Genomic DNA, 21,386 nt, shown 5'->3' on the forward strand with positions numbered 1-21,386 from the left:
TGCTTTTGGTTGCTCTCTCTTTTGGATGGTTCAACTAAACATTGTTATTGTTTCAGATTGTGCGTAATCTATCCCGTGCCATTAGCATAGACACAAAGTTGGCAAGATTAGAAGAGAGGTCAAGAAATGTGCAGATCAATGATGAAAGCCTCTGCGATTCTTGTCACACTCGCCTTGGTACCAAGCTCTTTGCTATGTACCCTGATGATTCGATTGTCTGTTACAAGGTAGTTGTTTATCTCTCTACTTTTGTTTTTCCCAATATTACATGATGTGCTTCCCTATCTGACAAGTTATTAATGTTCTTCCATTCTCATCCTGTGCGTAAAGCTTGTGACTGGGCAGACCCCTTCGGGCTTTTAACAGTATTTGGAAAAATAGTAGGGAGTACAATTTAGTTGGGATTCTTGTGGCAAATCCTAATAATCCCTATACCCTTGGAAAATTTCCAATTCCCCCTTTGATTTGGCATTTTTTCTGTCTCAAATTTTGAAGACCCATAACCAAAACAGAGCCCTAATTTTAAATAATTGTTTTTTAGTGAATCTTTAAGTACAAAATTGCATTCATTTTTTTAATGCTATTCTCTTTTATTCATGCAGTGTTTCCGTCGTCTGGGTGACTCCACTTCAGTAACTGGACGTAACTTCAAGCGGGAAATCATAATCAAGCCAGGTTGGCTTGTTAGCCGATGAGCCTTAGATGATATGTATACCATGCTTCTGTGTTCAATGCTTCTACTGCTCTCCAGTGAAGCTATATCACCTTGACAACGACAAGCTGAAAATCTTTGCCAGAATCAAGTTCTTGTTTGAAGAGGAAGATAGTGTGCATGCAATTTGATTTTTTTTACTGTGATTCTGCTGACGACATGTTCTTGCTAGATTTGACTCTGTAAAAAATGTAATTATAGGATCAAAGTCTTGTAGGTCATGTCATGCTAACATTGTGCTTAATTGTTTTGTTGGCACAAGTTTATTTGCTGTTATGATTTCATGAAAAATAGTTGGACCTTGAAAATGGTGTACTTGTTAGACTGGGTATAAAGACTTTTACAGTTTTACTTAGAGAAAAGAAGAGGAAAACAAAAAACAAATAAACAGAGAGCTTTGTATTTCGGACTAGACCACGTGGTCTGCTAGATAATGGAGGGGCCAATTGGATGATGGTCGATTCTGTTCGCATTTGTTATATACATGCACTGATGCACAAATACTCTTCTTTCTGATACTTCAAAGTTCAAATTTTAGCCCTAGGTAGAGTTTGATGGTAAAAGAATGAGCCACATTTATGTTAAGAAGAGTAAGGATAATTATATCATCATAGCATACCTGTAATGCCTTTATTGTTCTTGATTGGTGTTGGAGATGGACACAGGTTCAGTGGGCGATGGAAGACTAGAACTAACCAACTAAATTGTATTATTCATTTGGCACAGCAGATGAGATTGGTTATTTTGAACTGTTGTATGAATTAAGCCATCCATGGGACACTCAATAAAAATTGAGATTAATTGTTTGGGGGAAAATGCCATTACAAGATCCCAACAAAGCGATGCCTTCCCAAATTGGGAATGTTTGGTGTCACAGACCAAGCTGCTCAAATCTCCACAAAACGAAATTTGGAGGAGACTTCGCTCTTGTTGGGGATCTATCAGCTGCTTAAATGTCCTCCTAAAATGTTCCTTTCAGAGTATCTTTGCACTTAATGTAGTTGAGGGCTTAAGGCACATCAATTTTACAAGGGAACCAGGGCAGGCCTAGTAGATCCTCTCTTTTTAAGCCACCCAATTGCTATCCCCACCTGCTAAATTGGGACTTCAATAATGCTGCTTTGCATATATTAGCAGCTTCCATATGCACAGGGATTATCAACAAATTGGCAGTACCCTAGATATGCACTGCAACACAATAACCAAAATCAGCCATATGGTAACTAAAAATTGAAATCAGAATCTGGACCAATAACCAATGCCATGCTGAATGAAGCTAGCAATGAATAGTTACAGTAGAGCACCAGAAGTGTACCCAACTAAATCTTTCTAAAAGACGACATAATCATCCACTTATGACATAACAATAAAGGAATGAATGGCTACGGAAAAAACGGTAATAGACTATACTACTACTCTTCCCAGATTTAGGGAAACAACAACTGGCCGGAGTTAAGACTTTATCTTTTACTTTTCGGAAACAAAATTTCCAATACAAATGCCTGCAATTTTCAAATGATGATAAGAGAAGAAGCGAAATATAGAATTCAAAAAGAGAACTTCGACGAAAAAAGTACTTTTATAGGTCAACTGCCTCCCTTCTGTTTGAGAGTGATCTTGTCACCAAGACTCAAGGCAATTCCCTGGGTTTTGCTTCTTATCCTTATGTACCCGCTCAATTTCCCATCTGTTTGTTTCTCCACACTGATATTTACCAAAGCATCCTCCCCAAACACACTCTTTGCATACAAATTAGCAGCCAGGAACCCACATTCCCCATCCAGTGCCGACCTGAAACAAAATCAACTGACCATAAGATCCCCAAGGAGAGCATGTGAAAATTTATAAGCTTCCAACCAAATTTCCACATGGAGACTGAAAGAATACTTGTGTCTGTCTAACATCGACAACTTATGGGCCAAGAACACCTTGTAAATGGTACCATAAAATGCAGACTTTCAAATAAGAGCAAGAGAAAGTCTGCCTTTCCTTTAGTAGGTTGCAGGTTGCATGCTGGGAGAGGGGGGGGGGGGGGGGGAGGGGACTACATGTCATTTATGAAGCAGAGAGCAGTGACTTACGGTGCAGTGAGGCACTTCATATTGGTTGACCTGATGATGTGATTTAGGAATTCTTTCTCATCTTGAATGACAGTGTTTACAGCCACCTGAAATGCAAGTAGGTTTAGTATATTTTCTTAGTCTTGGAAGACTATTACGTTGAATAGCATAGCCAACATCCATCATCCATCCCATTAGGGGTTTAACATTTGGTGAGTTGAGCAACCCTGTAGGTGGCCCAAGCACAATCCAAGAACAAAGAGGTCAGGCCCAGCCCAACAACCATAAAAGCATCGTTTAGATATCAATGTATAACTAACTATAAGTACATTGTATTAATAAAAATGGCACTACCAAGGCCATCCACTTCACAACCCAATGTCAATAAATATCTCTGAATGATATGCCACACGCATAAGTTTCAACTTCAGCTTCAGGTTTTACTTTGGGGTTTCTCAGTAGGGATTGGACAGGTTCACATAAAAACCCACCCAAGTGCCCACTCCCACCTGTGATGCAGGGAAGCCAGTGAAGTTAGGGCTTAAACAGCCTTTTGGAAGATATGTGCCTCCTCACAGGAGGCCAGGTTTTAGTGCTAGCCATGGGCCTCAATTTAAGAGGTTTGGGCATGATTTTGGTTGAAATAGAATCCATCTGTGGTTAAATGGGTCTTAAGGGATTTATTATGGGTCACTACATAAGCCGAAATATCAGGGTTAGTCTTAGTTAAGTGGATAGCAAGTAGGGGAGTCTAGAGTCAAGAGTCCAATTGGAGGTTATGAATCATAAATTGATCAGGAATTTAGGTGGTCATCTATATCTATAGATATGTGTTGAGCCTCTTTGTAAAGCATGATTTTCTGATTAATGGAATTCTCAGTTTTGCTATTGAGGCAATTGAGTGGTATGCTGGTTGTGCATGTGAGTGATTTGGTACCTAGATAGTTGATTAATTGTATCAGAAAATCATGCTCTTTGTAAAGCATGATTTTCTATGGAATTCTCAGTTTTGCTTTGAGGCAATTGAGTGGTATGCTGGTTGTGCATGTGAGTGATTTGGTACCTAGATAGTTGCTGGTGATTTAAACTTTCTTTTGCTATTGAGTAAGGTCTTCAAATCAAGTCATGTTTCTCTCCATTACTGGTTGATGCTTGAATTTTAAAATAGTACTCTGCTACTCTATTTTACGTCAATTTTTTGGTTGAGAGAAAATCTTTAGAACAAAACTGAATTTCCACGGATCAGTCTCAGATTTTGGGAAGGTTTTCTACTCTAGGGAAACCTAGATTGCAGAATTTGAGCCTGAAAGATTGTCTGAGCTGAGAGATCTGAATCGAGTTTGTTCACTGGCCAAACTAGACCTACCTCAGGTGCTTGACTTTGAGATCCATCACTTACCCAGTAGACTACCATGTTTTACACTTCTAAATCCCCACGTTCTAGGATGGTGTCATCTCCTTCTCCTTCCCCAAACTAAATTCCATGCACAGAGCAGGTGCTTGATTATGAGGTCCATCACTTACCCAGTATACTACATTACTACCATATTTTACACTACCTAAATCCCAACGTTCATATCCTTCTCCTTCCCTCAACTAAATTCCATGCACAGAGCAGGTCATTTTCTTTGAGGTCCATCAATTACCCAGTATACTACCATATTTTACACTTCTAAATCCCCACGTTCTAGGACAGTGTCATCTCTTCTCCTTCCCCCAACTAAATTCCATACACAGAGCAGGTCATTTTCTGTTTCATTATCTCAACTAATTTTCTCTAACAATGCTTCTATTCTTAAAAGAATTTATAAAGAGATAAAATGGGAATTTTTCCATCTAAATCAATTTAGATATACCAGCAAAACATGGTCAAAAAAGAGAAAAGTACTTATGGCTGTGAAAGTTAAACAAGTAATGAATGATAAACGTACCTTGTTTTCCCACTCAAACTCAGCCCACATAGTCCTGAATGCCACATCAGCACAGGTTGAAGGAGAGATATAGTCCATTATATCAATATGGATGTCATTGAGGACAACAACTGTTCTCTCAAACACATTTGAAGTCTCGTAAACAATGTTTCCGAATATTACTCCTGTTTCAGTTGAAGAAACCTTAATGTTTGCTTTAATCTGCTTGCTTGATTCTGGAGCCAGCGTATAATTCTGTGGACGCTCCACAAGTTTGAGGTCACCCATGGTTGCCAACTCCAAGCACAAATTCTGGAGGGTCTCCTTGGTTCGATTGATGACAGTGACATCAAGGACAATGTCATAGTGATGAACAGTGACATAGGCTTCAGCATAAACAGGATCACTAAATCCTGTCAGTTGCAGAATGCGATTGAGCTTATTAGCATCATCTGCGTCTTTGGTGAACTCTCCAGTTGCACGTTTTAAATCATCTTGAACTTCATCTTCCAACTCAAGTTGGCTCATGCCCTGGAAAAGCACACAAGGTCAACATTGTAAAGGAACAACTCCACTAATCTAAACATTTCTAGTTCAGAGACACATAAGATTCACAAATCGCAGAAGTAAGTCAAACAAGACTTTATTGGTTTCTGAAGACATGGAACCATAAAATATAAGAAGAAAAGAATAGTGATTTAGACTTCAACGAAAATCAAGTTTCAACATGGAAACAATAATCATTCCACATTGTCAAAAGAATAAAAAGGCAATAGCATTATGAAATGCAAATGTCAATAGTTAAACCATCTCATATAGACATAGTTCCAAACTTCTGCTTCATTCTCATAAACGACGAATGTTAACTAATGATAAGAAAACATCAGAAGATTCCATTTCTTCTACACATTGGCCACAATAAGTATTAGCTTTGTAAACAAGCCAATATAATTAATCCAGTAACACATTGTCCCACTAGTGCATAGAAGGAAATGAAATTGTACAGCCTTCAACTCTCCAAGTTAGATAAGGAAAATAATTGCCTCAGTCGAGGATGACTACCTGATCAATTTCACTAGCAGGTGAGCAGCAAAATATCAAGGGGTATTTCAGTGATTACACTAATCCACCAATGTATTTACAAGATAAGCCCTTAAAACCTTTAACAGTAATTCGTTTGATCAGGAGTGAAACAATCTCTTCCCATTAAATGAATCTCAAAACTTCTGTCACAAGTCTCAAACAGAATGTCTTTATGGGTGAGTAAAATGTATAATTTTAATGCCTTTCAAATCCTCCTAGCCACTATCCTACTGCAATAATTCTTGCTAAGAAGAGCGCCCATGTTGTGGCAGTTCCACCCAGAAGGTAATGAGTTACACCAAACATTGTTTACTCTATCCCTAAAGGGCAACCATTCAGGAAAAGAAAACCCCTAAACATTACATTCCTAAATTAGAATGTTTCCTGTGGCTGAATGTAGGCTCTCTTTAATATCACTGACTTCATCCAGAAAGAGAAATAATCCAGTGCACAAAAAAGGGCACAAGGCACAAGGCTCCCGCCACTGCGGGGTCTTGGGAGGGTCATAATGTATGCAGCCTTGCCCCTGCTTTCGCAGAGAGGCTGTTTCGAGACTCGAACCCGTGACCAAAGTGGTCACAATGGAGCAAGTGACCACTCTCTTCATTCATTATACATATATCCTCTCCTCTGTGTCGGTCTCTCCCACACTTCCACAGAAGACTTGATCGATATTTCTTTGCCCCTTTACAATCTTGCAGAATTCATAACCCACAAGTTCATAAAACCGGGAGAACAATGAAAAGCAACCAAAGGGACAGGTCGAAGATTGGCAGTTTTAATTCACCTCAAACACTGTAAAAGTTTGCATTGTGAAGGTTCATGGTTGTCACATGTGAGGAAGAGGGAAGAGAGTTTCATAAACAAGTTCTAAGGATGAAGAACCCATTTCTAAATAAGAGGTGCTAAACACAATCTCTGTTAATAATGTATTTTCTAAACCCACTGCAACATAATAACATAGTCCCACATTGAGGGTTTGTAGGTGGAGAGTTGGGGAGAGGATTTTCTTTTTTAAGGAAAGGGACACCTAGAACGCTTGGAACAATACCATTCGCATCAAAGTTTACATCCCTCTTTTCCATATTTTACACCTTCTGTTCCAATACAATTCATCAAAGACTAACAAAGCTCCTATTGAATCTTGCATAAAAAGTTTATCATAATCATGCCTTCAAAGCATAGTTATCAAGGCAGGAAGGTGACTATGGTGTTTTAGAGGGTAAAAAAAGCAAGGCGGCACCGCCATGGCGGCAAGGCGACCGCTTAGGCGTCCAAAGCAACCAAGGTGCCTGGACACCATGGTGACGCCTTGATAACTATGCTTCAAAGATTAATGCCAACCATGCCAAATTATCAAAAAAGTCAGAGGCCCACTCTTTTATGAAATCCGACTCCTTATATATGGGATTAACAAAAGAAATGCACAGGAAGGTCAATCAAGATCTTTTCCCAGAGTTTGCGCTGATATTGGTGCTTGGTTATTGCAACTAAAGAGCTGAAGTGTCTCTAGGATCACTTTTAGATCCAAATGGTTTTCCTCACTGGATGATTGACATACAATTCCTTATATATGGAGGGGGGGGGCACATACATATATATATGTGTTTCCTTGTGTAGAATACATGTAAGGAAGAATTGAATCATATGTAATTTTGATATGGTAATTGATGAAATGAAAGATCTGTTGTTACTGACTTTGTTTTAAGGAAAAAAAAAATACTACAGAACCATAAATTAGTTCTACTCCCTCATTTTTCATGTCCAGAGGGCTCAAATCAGAAGTATTCTACATCAAGTATAGGGATCAAGAGAGGCGTATGAATAACAGGCCACCTATAAGAACTGCTTCTAGTCATAAGAACATACTTTGACAAGCAGCTTAGATGATGTTATAAACTTGCTGCTCTAACCACTCATCTCCTATTTAACAAGAAAAAAACAAAAAGAGAGAGAGAGAGAGAGAGAGGGCATTGAGGCATTCTTCTCCGCAAATAATCATTGGTATAAACCCCACCCCTCAAAAAAAATAAAATAATAATCTGATTTGCTCCTAACTCAACAAATTGAAAGAATAGTACTCATTTACAATTTCCATGGAACCAAAAGGAACATTAAAACAAAACACAAGAAAACGATATGGGGATTCTTCCATGCATATAATCATTGGTATAAGAAAAAATAAGTGATCTGCTGCTAACTCAACGAATCCCAGTGAAAAGGATTTCCGTGGAACCAAAAGATATATTAAGATATTAATCTAGAGGAATAATAAGGAAAAGTAATGTCTTGACATATGGATCATGAAAGAATATGCATGGTGGCATCAAAGGAGGGGGGGAGAACAGTTCTTATGGCATAAATCAAATTCAGTTAACGATGACAGAATTTAGAAGATATTGGTGATAGTTGATACAATGGCAAAGCCATACCCGTATTGAAGGAACAATAAACTTCAATTAAAAAAATAGACCAAACGGGTGTAGGAGTAGTAGAGTTTATGTTCATTTGGTCCCACATAACATATCTAATTTCAGAAAAATATAAAATTCTTTAAGAGGTTACCAAGCAAAGGTGCAAGCGATTAATATCTACGACATTATAATGATATGAAAATTGTCAACTGTCTGTCCAATAAGACAAACTTTTCCAGGTAATTAAATCTAGCTGTAAATGCAAGATAGTACCCCACAGTTAGTGAAATAATTCATCTTATTAGGATTTGTAGAATCCAGTAAGTAAAAATACCAACATGTCTCACCTTCCTACTCTTCAAATGGTAGAAATCGATGAGGTCATCTGGTTGTGCATGAGAGATCAAAGCCTTTGCTTTTATCTCCTCCGTTTCTCTGATCTGCTTATCTGCAAGCATTTTAACAAAACTCTGACGACATGACTGCAGCCATATCTTCCTAATCTCATCGCCAGTATTGCAAAGCAATCTTATGCAAAGGACAATCCTATCGTAAGAATCATTATCAATTGGGTGAGAAAGAACCGAAGACTGCCCCAATTGCAGCATAGAAACCATGATCAATAAGGCTTCAGTAGTAGCTTTGTTCACTTCAACGTTTGATGGCTGAACCTCTTCCAATCTCAGAGCCAGCTTTGTTAGGGAGCAGGCAACCACTGCCCCAAGGAAAAAGTCACCAGTCAGAATCAGGGATCTCAAATTCCCAGGAGAAGCCAAAGAACCCTGAACAAGGGTTGGAGTGGAAAGGGCAGTTTCTGAGGCAGCACTCTGGGTAGCATAGGTCCCATCAGCAAGGACCGCAGGTCTTCTAGAGGAAACAGTAATAGGGTTTACTTGCTGAGACCGTTTGGGAGCATCTGAAGCATCCCCTTCTTCTGCAACTGTGTAGAAAGGCAGTTCCCCAAGACACTGCTTAATGGTTGCGATCCCACTCTCAACTTCAGACAGTGATAGACAGTATTCTGCGATGATCCAAAGTGCACATGAACAAACACGAGCAGCACGGATCTGGTAGAAAGTGTCCAAGAGCCTTGTTATTATTGAGACCCTCAGTTTTGGGTTGGTTTCAATTATTTCTCGTACAAAAACTACCACATCGATAGCTGAAGCAACATTGCTGTCTCCAAGGAAATCCATCAACAGATGAACCACAGTGCTTGCGACCTCAGGGAATTTTATTGCACAAGTATGTATGGCTTGAACCAGCATTTGCCGGTATTCCCCATTCTTCTCAAGCTCAGTGCTCTGAGTCTTCATAACTTCCTTCTTCAGAGTAAGAACAACCTCATCGATATTGCGGGGAGTTATCAATTCAAGAGCAATGTCCAGTGTTTTCCTTCGGATGTCTAAGTTGGGGCTAGATAATGCTCTAAGCACATCCATGATCATATCAACCATGATTTCTCTGTGAGAAGACTTGAGCTCATTCAAGCGATCCAGCAAAATAAGTTTAACATTGTTATCACTCTGAGAGAGCAGAAGCTGGCAGTATGTGTTGGAAGCAGCTCTTATAGCCGTGGGGGCAGATGACAGAGATACGAGTGTCCCAGCACATTCATAGATAACAGCAGCTGATGGGGCATTTAACAGAGAAATGATGATCTTTATGTATTTCCCTTTCTCCCCCCGATTTGTTCTGCACACCTTCCGGATCAGCTCCAGTACAACCATCTGAAGTAGCTCTCCCCACTCAGGGATGCTATCAACATGGGTGAGTAGGTAATTAACTGCACGATCCTGAGCACAAGTGAAGAGCATAAGAAAAGCGTTTCGCTTGGCTGATGGATCCTGCTCCGATGAAAGTACCTTCTCGATCATCTCAGGGGCATCAACAAGAAGCTGATCCCCTTGGGGAAGCTTGTATATCGACATGACTGCAAGAATTGCATTCCTCCTAATGAAGGGGTGGCGATGCTCCAAATTGGCCAAAACCGATGGGATCAGAGGCTCAATTAACTCGGTCTCATTCAATCGACACAGAAATCTGAGAGTTACACCACGGATATATTCATTCGGATGCTGGAGATTATTCCTTAAGTTCTGGCATATTAGAATCATTTCAGGGAGAACTTTTCCTCTCGCATCAGTCTTATCAATGATCTCCAAATAGAGAAGCAAAAGTTTCTGGATAGTGTGATCTTCAGAAGGCAAGACATATCGTACAATAGTAATGAATAGCTGAGGGAGGGTGTCCCCGTTCAACAGAACCATGATTGCTTTCTTCATAGCTTCGATTTTAAGTGGGACATCGTTCCCTTCAAGAGCCTCTTTGATCTCATTCACGAGCGCAGGAGTTCCTTTGTCGAAGTGAATAAGCAATGTACAAGATTTCTCCATTGTTTGCCCCCTTTTTTCCCTTTTCCTATAACCTACAATGTATCTCCCGGTTCAGAAACCTGAAAATTTTCCTTAGAAACACTAAATCCAAATCATCTCTACTAGATTCACTAAAACTCCATTATTTCATAGCCGAATATGAAGGAAATGGGAAAGAAATCAAACTAAAGCTAAGGAACCTTGCTTACGGAGCGAGCTTCGGATTTGAAAATCGAACAGTAAGAGACATTTCAGACGTACCTCGACGAACCAGATCGGAAATCTCAGATCGATAAATTCGTGAAAATCGATGCTCTGTCCTTGCAAACAACCTTCAGAACTACTCGAATGTGAAACACGAACACTTCCTGTCGATTTGGGGGAGCTTCTCAATCAATTATAGCGACTAGATAAACAGATCCGATATACTAGATGGATTGTGGGGGGGAAGAGAGAGAGAGAGAGACAGGTGGTGAGGAACTGCTCTCTCAGATCTGCGTTTCTGGTAGTGGGTCGTTACTCTTAAGAATTAAGAAACGAAGTAGAGAGACATTGAGCGTCACGATATAAAAACTCGAGAATGGATCATCTGCACGTACCAACAGGTGACCGTGCATGTGAGAGCCAACCATCTGTTTTATTTTTGCCATTTATAAAGGGAGGAGGAAGGGTTTTTATGAAAACAAAATTAAAATGTGATTGGCTATCACATGTATTCAACTGTTGGGGTAAAATAAATGGATTGGTTTTTTTTATTTTTTCCTCCTCCCTCGTAAAAAATTTGGATTTAAATTCTCTTCAATTCCCTAACTAATGTGTAGTGCGATCAATTCTAGGTCGAGAGCTCGACATCGTGTAAGCGCAAAATTAGATGGTGCTGAAGAAGAAAAAAAAAACTAGGTCAATCGAGTTCGGACCGTTGGATGTCACGCCTACCATGTGTTGAGTTCTCAACTCCGAATTACACCGCATTGCACCTTTAGGGAATTGGAGAGGATTTAAATCCTCTTCTCACTCCTCATTCCTGTTAAAGAACGATTTTCGGTCTGATCAAACCATCCTAATGACTCGAACAGATCATATCCGTGCAACCAAGAGTGGACCGGTGGATTGACCATCTACACAAATGCCACGCAATAGACATGCTCACAATCAAAATGAGGGTGTACTCCACGATTCTCGCATGTCACACTAATGGCAGTGTGGACTGCGGAGAATGATATCATCTTTATATGGCCACACAAATAGTAGCATAGAGAATGTTATCATCCTCATGGGATCGGGGCTTTAGTAATAAATATCAGTATTGGTCTTTGTAGATACCACTCCGATGCCAATTTGAATTGATCCATATCGGTCTGGATCATTCAGGTTCTCTTGTTTTCTTCTAAAAGAATTATGTTCTTTACATTTTTACCCTTGTTCATGTCGATCCAGCAATATGGGATCGATCAGGAATTGGTACCGGTCTTCACCGATACCACTATGAATCGGCCGATTTAACCGATCCGATACTGATTCTTCATTCCTCAAACCATGCATGAGATCCACATAGTCATATTAGGGGAGAGAAACAAATATCTCAGGTGAGAGGTTGATAGTACATTGATGTCATGACAAACTTATTTCCCAATTTAAAAAATATAAAGCGGGACAAAAATATTTGTTAGGGCTAACTTCAAAGTTACTTCACCAGTTATATTGATATGAATCTCACTACCAAATCTGAGATTGAAAGTTTGTCAGAGAATAAATGAACAATTGAATATGCGGATTTTTTTATTTATTTATTTGGCACGAAAACCCCGCAGGGCAATAGTACTAAGGCCCAGATGGCAAAAGGGAAAGAACAGTTTCAAGTAGATCCCCACTTAGAAATAGCATGGACACAAGTATTGTCATCTCTATCTATAAAAAAAAAATAGATAAACGCGAAATAAGGTAACAGAAGTCTAATGTCCATCACAATGGTGGATAATTCAAAAGGGGGAAAGGGTGACAAATATAATTGTATTCATTTCTTTAACCACAATGTTGAGAATTAGAGATTGAGAAGATGTGATGACAAATATACGTTAAAAGAGTGGGAGACTATGCCTGTGATAATGATTTTATTAGAATGCATAGGGCAGCCTAGCAAGTCAAACATTATTGTTTGATTTATAACCAGGAAAGCCATTATTTTGCTCTATATGACCACATAAGCACTGTTCTTTGATATGGCAACTATTAAAAATTGTTCCTTGCCATGTAGGCGTGATCATCTCAAGGATTTTCCCTTTTTTTTCTTTTTGAAAAGAATTTCCTTGTAGAGTCAAGAGATACTTTCTTGACTCTTTATTGCATTCCCATTGTTGGGCGAACAATTGATGGTGAATCCATATTATTTCCTAGATATCTAATGGTCCGATTTGCCACACCCTTCTTTCCAAATGATAAACTTAATGCAGTCAAGAAAAAATTCCCTTTTTTCTATGCAGCCCTAACTCAAGAAAATTTTCTCATATTTAATTTCTTGGGACATTTTCCTCCTGACAAGAAAAAAACCTTCCAAAACAAATTAAAATCCTCTGCAATTCCTTCATCTTATGGTGTCTACCAGTTCGGGTCTGAGAGCTTGACACGTGGAAGATGTTTCATCTAACGGTGCGAGCTCGATTGACCCGGTTTTTTTTTTCTTTGTTTCCTCTCGAGCTCGACACCGTTGGATGTTGCATCTTCCACGTGTCGAGCTCTCAGACCCGAATTGCCAGGCACCGCAAGATTAAAGCACTGCAGAGGATTTTTTTTTCCCCCTTCCAAAACCCCTACTCTATTGTTAAGTTGGCAAAAACCAATTTGTCTATGTGGCTCAAAAAAGTGGATTGTTTTGGAAGGGTATGAGATCATTAGAATGAGCCCTCCAGTTGGAGAGTGTGGTTCAACCAAAAAAAAGTTGGAGTGTGAGCCAAACTTGAATGAGCTCTTTATCCAGTGAAGGAAAGCTGTTAAAATAACCTGCATCATTGAAACCTTCTTCAAAACTAAAAATTTACCAAAAGGAGAGGCCACTTGATTGTAATAGTATGAAAACCAAACTGGATCCAAGGGAGTGAGTTGGGTCAATCCGGTCTCGTAGCAAAACCAAAATCAAGGTTCATAAGTGCATCACATTTGGTTTTGTGTGGGTTAGTCTGAGAACTAATGGGTCAGTCCCTCATCTGCAATCTGGGTTTTATAACTTCATGATGAATAATCCATGTTAGTAAGTTACCTCAAGGGACACAAGTATAGCATGAACCTTGAGTTTAGGATTCCCAAAATCAAATTTTATACATGATCCTGAGGAAGACCCTCTTTAAGAAGAGACAAATTTTTCACTGAATTATGCAAAAGCCATAAACAATTTGAATCTATAGCATAAGTGATTTCCACATAGTGTTTTGCCATCATGGTGCATAAGAGAACTTGATGTTTCAAAGAATGGAACTTCTATAATATTATTGTACAACAAATGACAAAGGGAGTAACACATATACAACACATGTTTATCTGCTGCTGCAGCAGACCCAGAGCACCAAATAAAGTAGAACAGACAATATCAGTTACTCCTGCTAACAGTTGAGCTGCTTACTTCCTTGATGGAGCTAAGAGAGAGATGGCACATACTAAGTATTCTCTTCTTTCCACACACGCTGGAGTAAGTTTCATATGCTGCAAATGAATAATACAGTAACCACTAACCACTAAAAACTAAATATTTTTCAAGAAAGTTACCATAATTGAATTTTGATAAGAGGCAGAATTAGAACATCTTACAAAGAATCAAAGAAACTGCCAATATACCCTGGCTGATCAATGAACCCATTGCACTGGAGAAGACCAAACTCACAGAAAGCTGAAAGATTCCACATCCTGAGTCATGATCTTGCCTTTCCAACAGCCCCTTCTCGCTGGTTCCGGAAGTGACAGAGTATCTGTTGTGCCTGCATAAATACATGTCTTTCTGAATCACAGGGTTCCAGATACCTCGAAAGTAGGTAAAATGCATGTCATTCGTTTCAGAACACCAAGAAATTAAAGGAAACATTTTTCTAAAGAGCCATGATTTTTCATAGGTCCCTCATTATACACATAAATCTAAAGCAAACCATAAACCATTTCTATGCATAGCAAATGCAAACCTATGATTTATATAGTAAAACCATAAGCCATTTCCATGCAAGCATGATCAGCTACTGAGATACTGCTTTAAAGATGCAAAAGCTTCCTAATCACGTAACATTGGTAAATTCAGATACACACCTTTTCTTTTGCTCTGAGAGTCCCAGATTGAGATAATGCAACAAGAGGTGGCACTGCCCCTTCTTGTAGAACCAGGCCACAGAACTTCTGGCTATTAATGCAGAGCTGCAACAAGATGGATGCAGCATTTTCTTTTCCTCTCTGTGATCCTGATTCAACAACTTCAACTAGTAATGGGATGCCACCTTCGCGAGTGATAGCAGACTGTCCCTCTGGAACCGTAGAGAGATTTGCAAGAAGAGCAACGGCTTTGTCAACCATCCCTGTGGAAGGATCCATCAACTCAACCAGGTACTTCACAGCCCCGGCCTGGACTATGCGTGCCTTGTTCTCATGAAAGATCGATAAATTGAACAAGGCAGTAGCAGCATCTTTCTTACCCCTGAGTGTCCCAGAGCCTAGCAGATCAACTAGGGCCTTCACTGCATTGGAACGACCAATTTTTATCTTGTATTCTTCCAATACCGATAGACTAAATAAAGTTGCAGAAGAGTTCTCTTTGGCCCCCGCATTTCCCGTCTTAAGAACATGGATAAGAGGTTCTATAGCTCCTGTCTCAGCAATCAAGGCTTTATTTCCGTCATTTATTGATAAGTTCAATAGGGCAGTGACGGCATGCTCTTGTGTCAGTTTCACTGGTGAATTGAGCAATGAAATCAAAGGAGCAATAGCCCCACACTGGGCAATAATAATACGGTTCTCCGCATTGTGCTTTGCAAGAAGCCGCAGCTCTGCTGCAGCAGCAGTTTGCACTTCATTGGATTGACTCTTCAGATCATCAACCAATTTCTCAACATGGGAAGAAGAGGTCAAATCATCGAATCCGGAATCTGAAAATGGAAGAGAAAGGCTTCTTTGATGATGATTTTTGCCATCCTCAGCCACTGCCACCTTTATTTCAGAACTGTGAAATTGTTTCCCTGACAACCATGGAGAAAACCCTGAATCTCTATTCGGAGAACAAGCCAGACCCTCGGATTTGACTTCTGACAGAACACTAGCACTGACATGCCTACTCAAAACCCTTGGCTCTTCAGTAAGACCAGTTGTCATTGCTGTAGACAAATACTCAATGCTGGAAATACCACTTGAGACTGATTCACTTCGGCTGTGAATATAAGACTGTTCTGGTGAAGGTTGGTCACATTTTGGATTTATCCTGCTGCAACATACATTGCTATTGTCCACACCACCTCTTGAAGAGACTTCAACCCTTTGCTTCTCAGATCCATTTCCAACATCCATAAATGACCTTGAAGTGCAATTACTGCCATTCAAAGAACCATGGAAGCTAGACACATTACGAGATGAGGATGGGGATGACATATAGTTGCAATCAGCAGTTCTGAAAATCCTTATATTATTGTCCTCGCACCAATTTGCTATCAGCGCCTTCACAGTGTAATTCGGTATGAGATTTGAGTGTGCGAGAGTTTGACGGGTTTGGGGGCAAATGCTAAGCCCTTGATCAAGCCACTTCTGGATAAAAGCCCTCTCATAGGTCTGCCCAGAGGCCACAATTACTGGGTCCACCATAAGTTCCAACGACAGTGGACAACGGAAGTATGGAGGAACAGGAACACCATTTATTTCCCCAAATTGTTCAAGTTTACCCATCCAATCTCGAATATGAGCAACAAGATTCACTATCTGATCTACATGATCTAGCTCCACAGTGCTTTTCTTGCATCCAGCCTTCACTCTCGCCTTTTCCAGGGCCACACTCTCTTCCAGCAACTCTTGATTTGAAGTAAAACCAAATAACTCAACAAGTTTTAGCAGGATATCAGCACGAGGGATGAGCTTATTATCCCTCTGATATTTTATGGCCTCTTCTACAACCTCTGATATGCTCTCCTGCTCCAAACTTTGAAGCTCCTGAATACAACACTGAGGAGAATTTACATAGAAAATCAACATATAATTATAAAAGTCAACCAGCAAGCAGAGAGTGCGATTAATTTGTAACAAGAACATGCAAACTTCCAATGAAACAGCATGCCCACTCCTCAAGTACCTGAATACTAGTTAAATGAGAATTAAGTGGAGATGACTGCTGCAACCTACACAACATGTGGCAAATTTTCAGTGAAGAACTCCGGACTTTTCTTGCCAATGATTCACTCTGCAGAACCTGGAGACACCAAAGGACCAATTAAGACAGAATTAAAAGAACATACAAAGAAAGTTCGCTGAATTTACAGATAAGTCTTCTGGAAATCCAATAAAGAATTTTTTATTTTCAGGCTATATCCCACTACTTTTGAAATGTTACGGAGAAAAATAAACCTGTGGGGAGAATAAAGCATTTTGGAATCCCTTTAGTTACACTTCCATTTCTATTTAATTCTTTTAGAATTTTGTGATGAACAAGATTCAGAGACAACAAAGATATATCCTTTTGGTTCCGCTCTGGTCCACTAGTTAAAATAGCAAATCAGAATCAGCGACTCAATAAGGCAAGTATTTGTGTCAATTAAAGAATAGAGAACAGAGCGACTAAAGAGATTCTAAACATTTGGAGTCCAGAGGATACATCTTTACAGGCTATGATAACCCAGAGAGGGAACACAATTCTACGCCAGAACTGCTAAACAGACATGACAGGTAATTAGCAGGTTTGGTTGGCATTTAGCAATGATTATGTTAGGGACATATTTGACTCCACATGTATACCCCATTTATGAACAAGTTGTTTTTTGATTGAGGGTGTGTAAACATCCAATCATTGAACTTTATAACAGTGAAAAATAAAATTAAAGCATTAGCCTCAGAATACACATCTGAATCCCCCGTAGAAGCATGGCCTGTTGGTGTCTTGCTTGCTTCTCATACCTGAGTCCAAGAGCTGAAGTCATTGTAATTCTATGATAAATTTTGACTTAATGAAATCCTAAAAGAGGTTGCAATCATGTCATGTGTCATATTCATGCCAAACCATTATTAAATGGGTCAGTCTGTTTCATTGGTATTCAAGGGTTGATAACCAGGTCATATTCGTGTTCAGGTTTTGCCTTAATCAAACAGGTCATGCTCATTTTGAGGCAAATTCAACACGGCACAAACAGACATGAGTCAACCTATTGCCGCTCCTACAATCATAAACAATAACTTTCAAAGCAAAGGAATTTCACATCAACTTCTCAGAAGGATGCATTTAATAATGAATATCATTGTATCCCCCGATGGAATTCATAGTCTTTTCACCACTCAGGACTTTGGTGAATAAATCCTGAACGATAGAAGCATTTCTTCCTCTTGCTTAAGGAATAAGAAAAAGAGTTCACACACTCACACTATGTATCTTGCTCATCTTGGGATCCCACTTCTCCATGAAATCTCTAGCCTGATTAACAGCCAAATCCAATTCCTCGCATTCTCTAAATAGAATTCCATTTGTAGGTAGTTTGGAATCAACAATTTCATTAAGCATGGGCTTTAAAACCTTCAATAGATCAACCATATATTGATAATCCTTCTGTATGGGCACAGATTTCAGAGTCTGGCAGGCAACCAGATGAATGAATCGAGAAATGCTGTTAACCAGACATGGTACAGATCTTGTGTCCATGAGACCTATTTCAAGACAGACAAAGCACACAATGAACATCTTCTTCTGCTACTACTTTTCATAATGAACATCAACATAAAGAATAGCATAAAAAATACAAAAACCATCCTATAGATTCAAAATAATAGTTTAAATCTCAATAAACATTGATGACTAGCTTATCATAATGCTGGAGAATTTACCAGTAATATTATTGTTCCAAGAAATAATTGCCATTCACATACAACCAATGCATAATTACATTAAAGGGAGTTCGGTCGATGAAGATAAACAGCAGAATAGGATTAACATAAAGCTGTGAAACCGGTTATGTCTGGTCTTATAGGCTTAACATGAGCTGAAGAATTCAACTCACAGCAAGTTGAAGTCCATAATCCAAGAATCGGAAACCTTAAGGTCAATTAATTACAGAACACTTTCCATCATTGTTGATTTTAAATATCTTTTTTATTTGATTTTAGGTTTGTAAGAAACAAAACCTTTCAAAGAGAAGCAATAGCAACTAACTAGGAAAGGGGGCAGCCATGACAGATTTGATATATTTAAGATGATGGATTAATGAGAACACCTCAAGTTGTACTAGTTCCATCATGATCCATCCTCAGAAGATTTCTGCCCAAGCTCCCTCAAGAAATCGATTTATACACTATCAAACATAATTTGGTCCTTGGGGGGAAGGAGAGGGGAATTCATAATATAGCAACAATTACAATATTCTGAAATCCCACAATTTGCTGGACATTGAACAACCAAACAGGACATCTTAATCTAACCTATCACCCTTCACACATTTCCCACCAGGACTGATTAGGTATCTAGAGTACTAAATTTTATATCAAATCATGAAAGCAAACATGAATCATGCCGAAAAATAATAAACAGTGATCAGAGCTCAAAATAATCAATAGGGTATTTGGGGCATAACCCATAACTCATATAGCTTTCTACATGGATTTTCTCTCTAGCAACAGAACACAGTTGAGAAACCAAATGTTGCACCTTCTTCCAAGAGCAGCGCAAGATACCAATGCTCAATCTTTCCCGTAACAGAACTGTATTAACCTTAACAGGCGGGTATAGGGTGGGTGGGGTGGGGGGAGAAGGAAGCATTTCTGCACGAACGCATTCGAAACAAGAAAATCTTATGAATTTGGTGGGGAAAAAAATACAAGTTAGCACATCATAAGATTTCGCAAAATCGTATCAACACGGATGTTCTAGATTTTGAGTCCCCTTTTCACAAAACTAAAACAGTAAAGCCACAAATTTATGCAAAACAAAGAAACCCATATGAGCTTTCTTGCTTGAATTAAGGCAGACAAAGGAAAACCCAACTGATTGCATCTCCTACGCATCCAAAGACATTCAGAAATCACAAATTCAGAAACAGAAACAAAACTGCATTTCAACAAACAAAGAGAATAACAAAACAAAAACAAAAACAAAAACAAAACCTCTGTATGAACCTGTGATGGTAAAACGCAAAATCAAAAGCTTTTAAGTGAAAAATAGCGAAGTGAAATCTCCTTGAAGGCTTGAATCCTTGCAATAAACCTCTCATTCATGCTTTGAGTGCTTCTCTTACAGGCAACCATGAGACGAAGAGGTAGAGAGAATCGCTGGAAAAAGGGTAAAAAGAGACGTTTGTGGGCCCTTTTTTTAATTGTAGATTTGTTGGCTGTGCTGGTGAAATTAATTAAGAATATAATGATTGAGGATATGAGATTACTAATATTAACACGAGATTAAATCAAAATGAGATCATTATCCGTAGTAGCAAAACAGAGTGGGGCTATGTATCCAGATCGTCTACGGCCTGCTTGTCCGTAGCGGCCAGAGCGGCACACTGATGAGGTGCGGTGCAATGACCGCCTTACCCCTGCCCGAGCGCCTGAAACAAAGTGGGGTTATGTATCCAGGTCGTCTATGGCCTGCCTGCCCGTAGCGGCCAGAGCGGCGCACTGATGAGGTGGGGCGCAATGACTACCTCACCCCTGCCCGAGCCTTACCCCTACCCGAGTGCCTGCTCGGGCAAGGGTAAGGCGGTCATTGCGCCGCACCTCATTAGTGCGCTGCTATGGTCGCTATGGGAAGCAGGCCGTAGACGATCACGATCCGTGGGGCTATAGGCTATTTTATAACCATGAAGATTTACGGATTAAGTATATGGTTGCTCTTTCTGACTAAAAGATACGGGAAGCAGTTTTCTGTTCGGGAGTGTGGCCTATGCCAGCACTCCCATGTGTCTATCTCTCTCTTCCTTAAAACAAGGGGGCAAAGGTGTCTTTTCACACGGAGAGGAGAGAGATAGACTCATGGGAGTGCTGGCGTAGGCCACACTCTCGGACAGAGATCTTTTTTCCAAAAGATATATACAATCTCTCTAAACTTTGTTTTTACAATAAAAAAAAATAGCATGTTATGTTTAGGTAAAAATGAGTTGAGCTCGTCTCCAGGGAGCCCAACATGCTACGGGAGCATCCAACTGTTGGGCTATGCCGCACACATCCCTAGGCATGCACCGAGATATGTGCAGCACAGCCCTAGCCTTGGATGTCCCCTGGGCGTGCCCTGGACGTTGAGCTCCCTGGAGAGGAGCCTGATCTGATAAAAATCCCCCGCAGTGCTTAATCTTGTGATGCGCGTCTACATGCTCGACAAGTGGTAGATGCTTCATCCAATGGTGCGAGCTCAAGTAAAAATAAAAAATAATAATAATAACTGGATCTAGTCGGGCTCGCAGACCTGAACTGCAAAGGCACCGCAAGATTAAGTACTTCCATTATGTTTATGAGTTCACCAAAAACTTATGACCTTTTTTACAATGATATAGGAAGAAGGCCTTGTATATTACAATAAAGTGTTTTTGAGCTGATTTTTAATAGAATTGAAATCGAAATCGATGGAAGCTGATCTCATTGCTTCTTCGAACCTTCAGGAGAGAATGAGGTAGCACAATGTCATGTCGAGCAAAACT

General features: G+C 39.6%; 3 protein-coding genes across 7 annotated transcripts in view; 1 reads left to right on the plus strand and 2 right to left on the minus strand.

Annotated features, from left to right (window-relative positions):
• The window catches only part of LOC122645766 (vacuolar sorting protein 3-like), a 21,142-nt gene extending 20,174 nt beyond the window's left edge, over positions 1–968 (plus strand). For both annotated transcript variants that reach the window (XM_043839128.1, XM_043839136.1), the window contains 2 exons: positions 57–227; positions 603–968. In XM_043839128.1, the coding sequence (XP_043695063.1) occupies positions 57–227; positions 603–695 (264 nt within the window). In that variant the 3' untranslated portion in view covers positions 696–968. The remainder of the gene's footprint in view (positions 1–56; positions 228–602) is intronic.
• LOC122645779 (coatomer subunit beta-1) overlaps positions 1–11,067 on the minus strand; it is a 22,570-nt gene extending 11,503 nt beyond the window's left edge. The window contains exons 1-5 of one of the 2 annotated variants that reach the window (XM_043839154.1): positions 10,816–11,067; positions 8,527–10,607; positions 4,704–5,213; positions 2,794–2,879; positions 2,268–2,503 (exon numbers count right to left, since the gene is read on the minus strand). In XM_043839154.1, the coding sequence (XP_043695089.1) occupies positions 2,299–2,503; positions 2,794–2,879; positions 4,704–5,213; positions 8,527–10,575 (2,850 nt within the window). In that variant the 5' untranslated portion in view covers positions 10,576–10,607; positions 10,816–11,067 and the 3' untranslated portion in view covers positions 2,268–2,298. Of the gene's footprint in view, positions 1–2,117; positions 2,504–2,793; positions 2,880–4,703; positions 5,214–8,526; positions 10,608–10,815 lie in introns of those variants that run through there. The other variant, XM_043839147.1, reaches the window with a different exon arrangement.
• A 2,948-nt stretch (positions 11,068–14,015) lies between these two features.
• Positions 14,016–20,139, minus strand: LOC122641280 (U-box domain-containing protein 3-like). 3 transcript variants are annotated; one of them, XM_043834513.1, is made up of 6 exons: positions 19,876–20,139; positions 18,134–18,414; positions 16,856–16,972; positions 14,839–16,728; positions 14,380–14,519; positions 14,016–14,247 (listed from the first exon to the last, which is right to left on the minus strand). In XM_043834513.1, the coding sequence occupies exons 2-5, from the start codon at positions 18,407–18,409 to the stop codon at positions 14,454–14,456; spliced, it is 2,349 nt and encodes a 782-aa protein (XP_043690448.1). In that variant the 5' UTR covers positions 18,410–18,414; positions 19,876–20,139; the 3' UTR covers positions 14,016–14,247; positions 14,380–14,453. The 3 variants fall into 3 exon arrangements, with proteins under 3 accessions (XP_043690448.1, XP_043690446.1, XP_043690447.1); XM_043834511.1 differs by having other exon boundaries at positions 18,134–18,417; positions 19,864–20,139; XM_043834512.1 differs by having other exon boundaries at positions 14,353–14,519; positions 18,134–18,417; positions 19,864–20,139.
• Between the last annotated feature and the right edge of the window lie 1,247 nt (positions 20,140–21,386).

Source organism: Telopea speciosissima, chromosome 1 (assembly GCF_018873765.1).
Source record: "Telopea speciosissima isolate NSW1024214 ecotype Mountain lineage chromosome 1, Tspe_v1, whole genome shotgun sequence".
Lineage (NCBI taxonomy): Eukaryota > Viridiplantae > Streptophyta > Magnoliopsida > Proteales > Proteaceae > Telopea > Telopea speciosissima.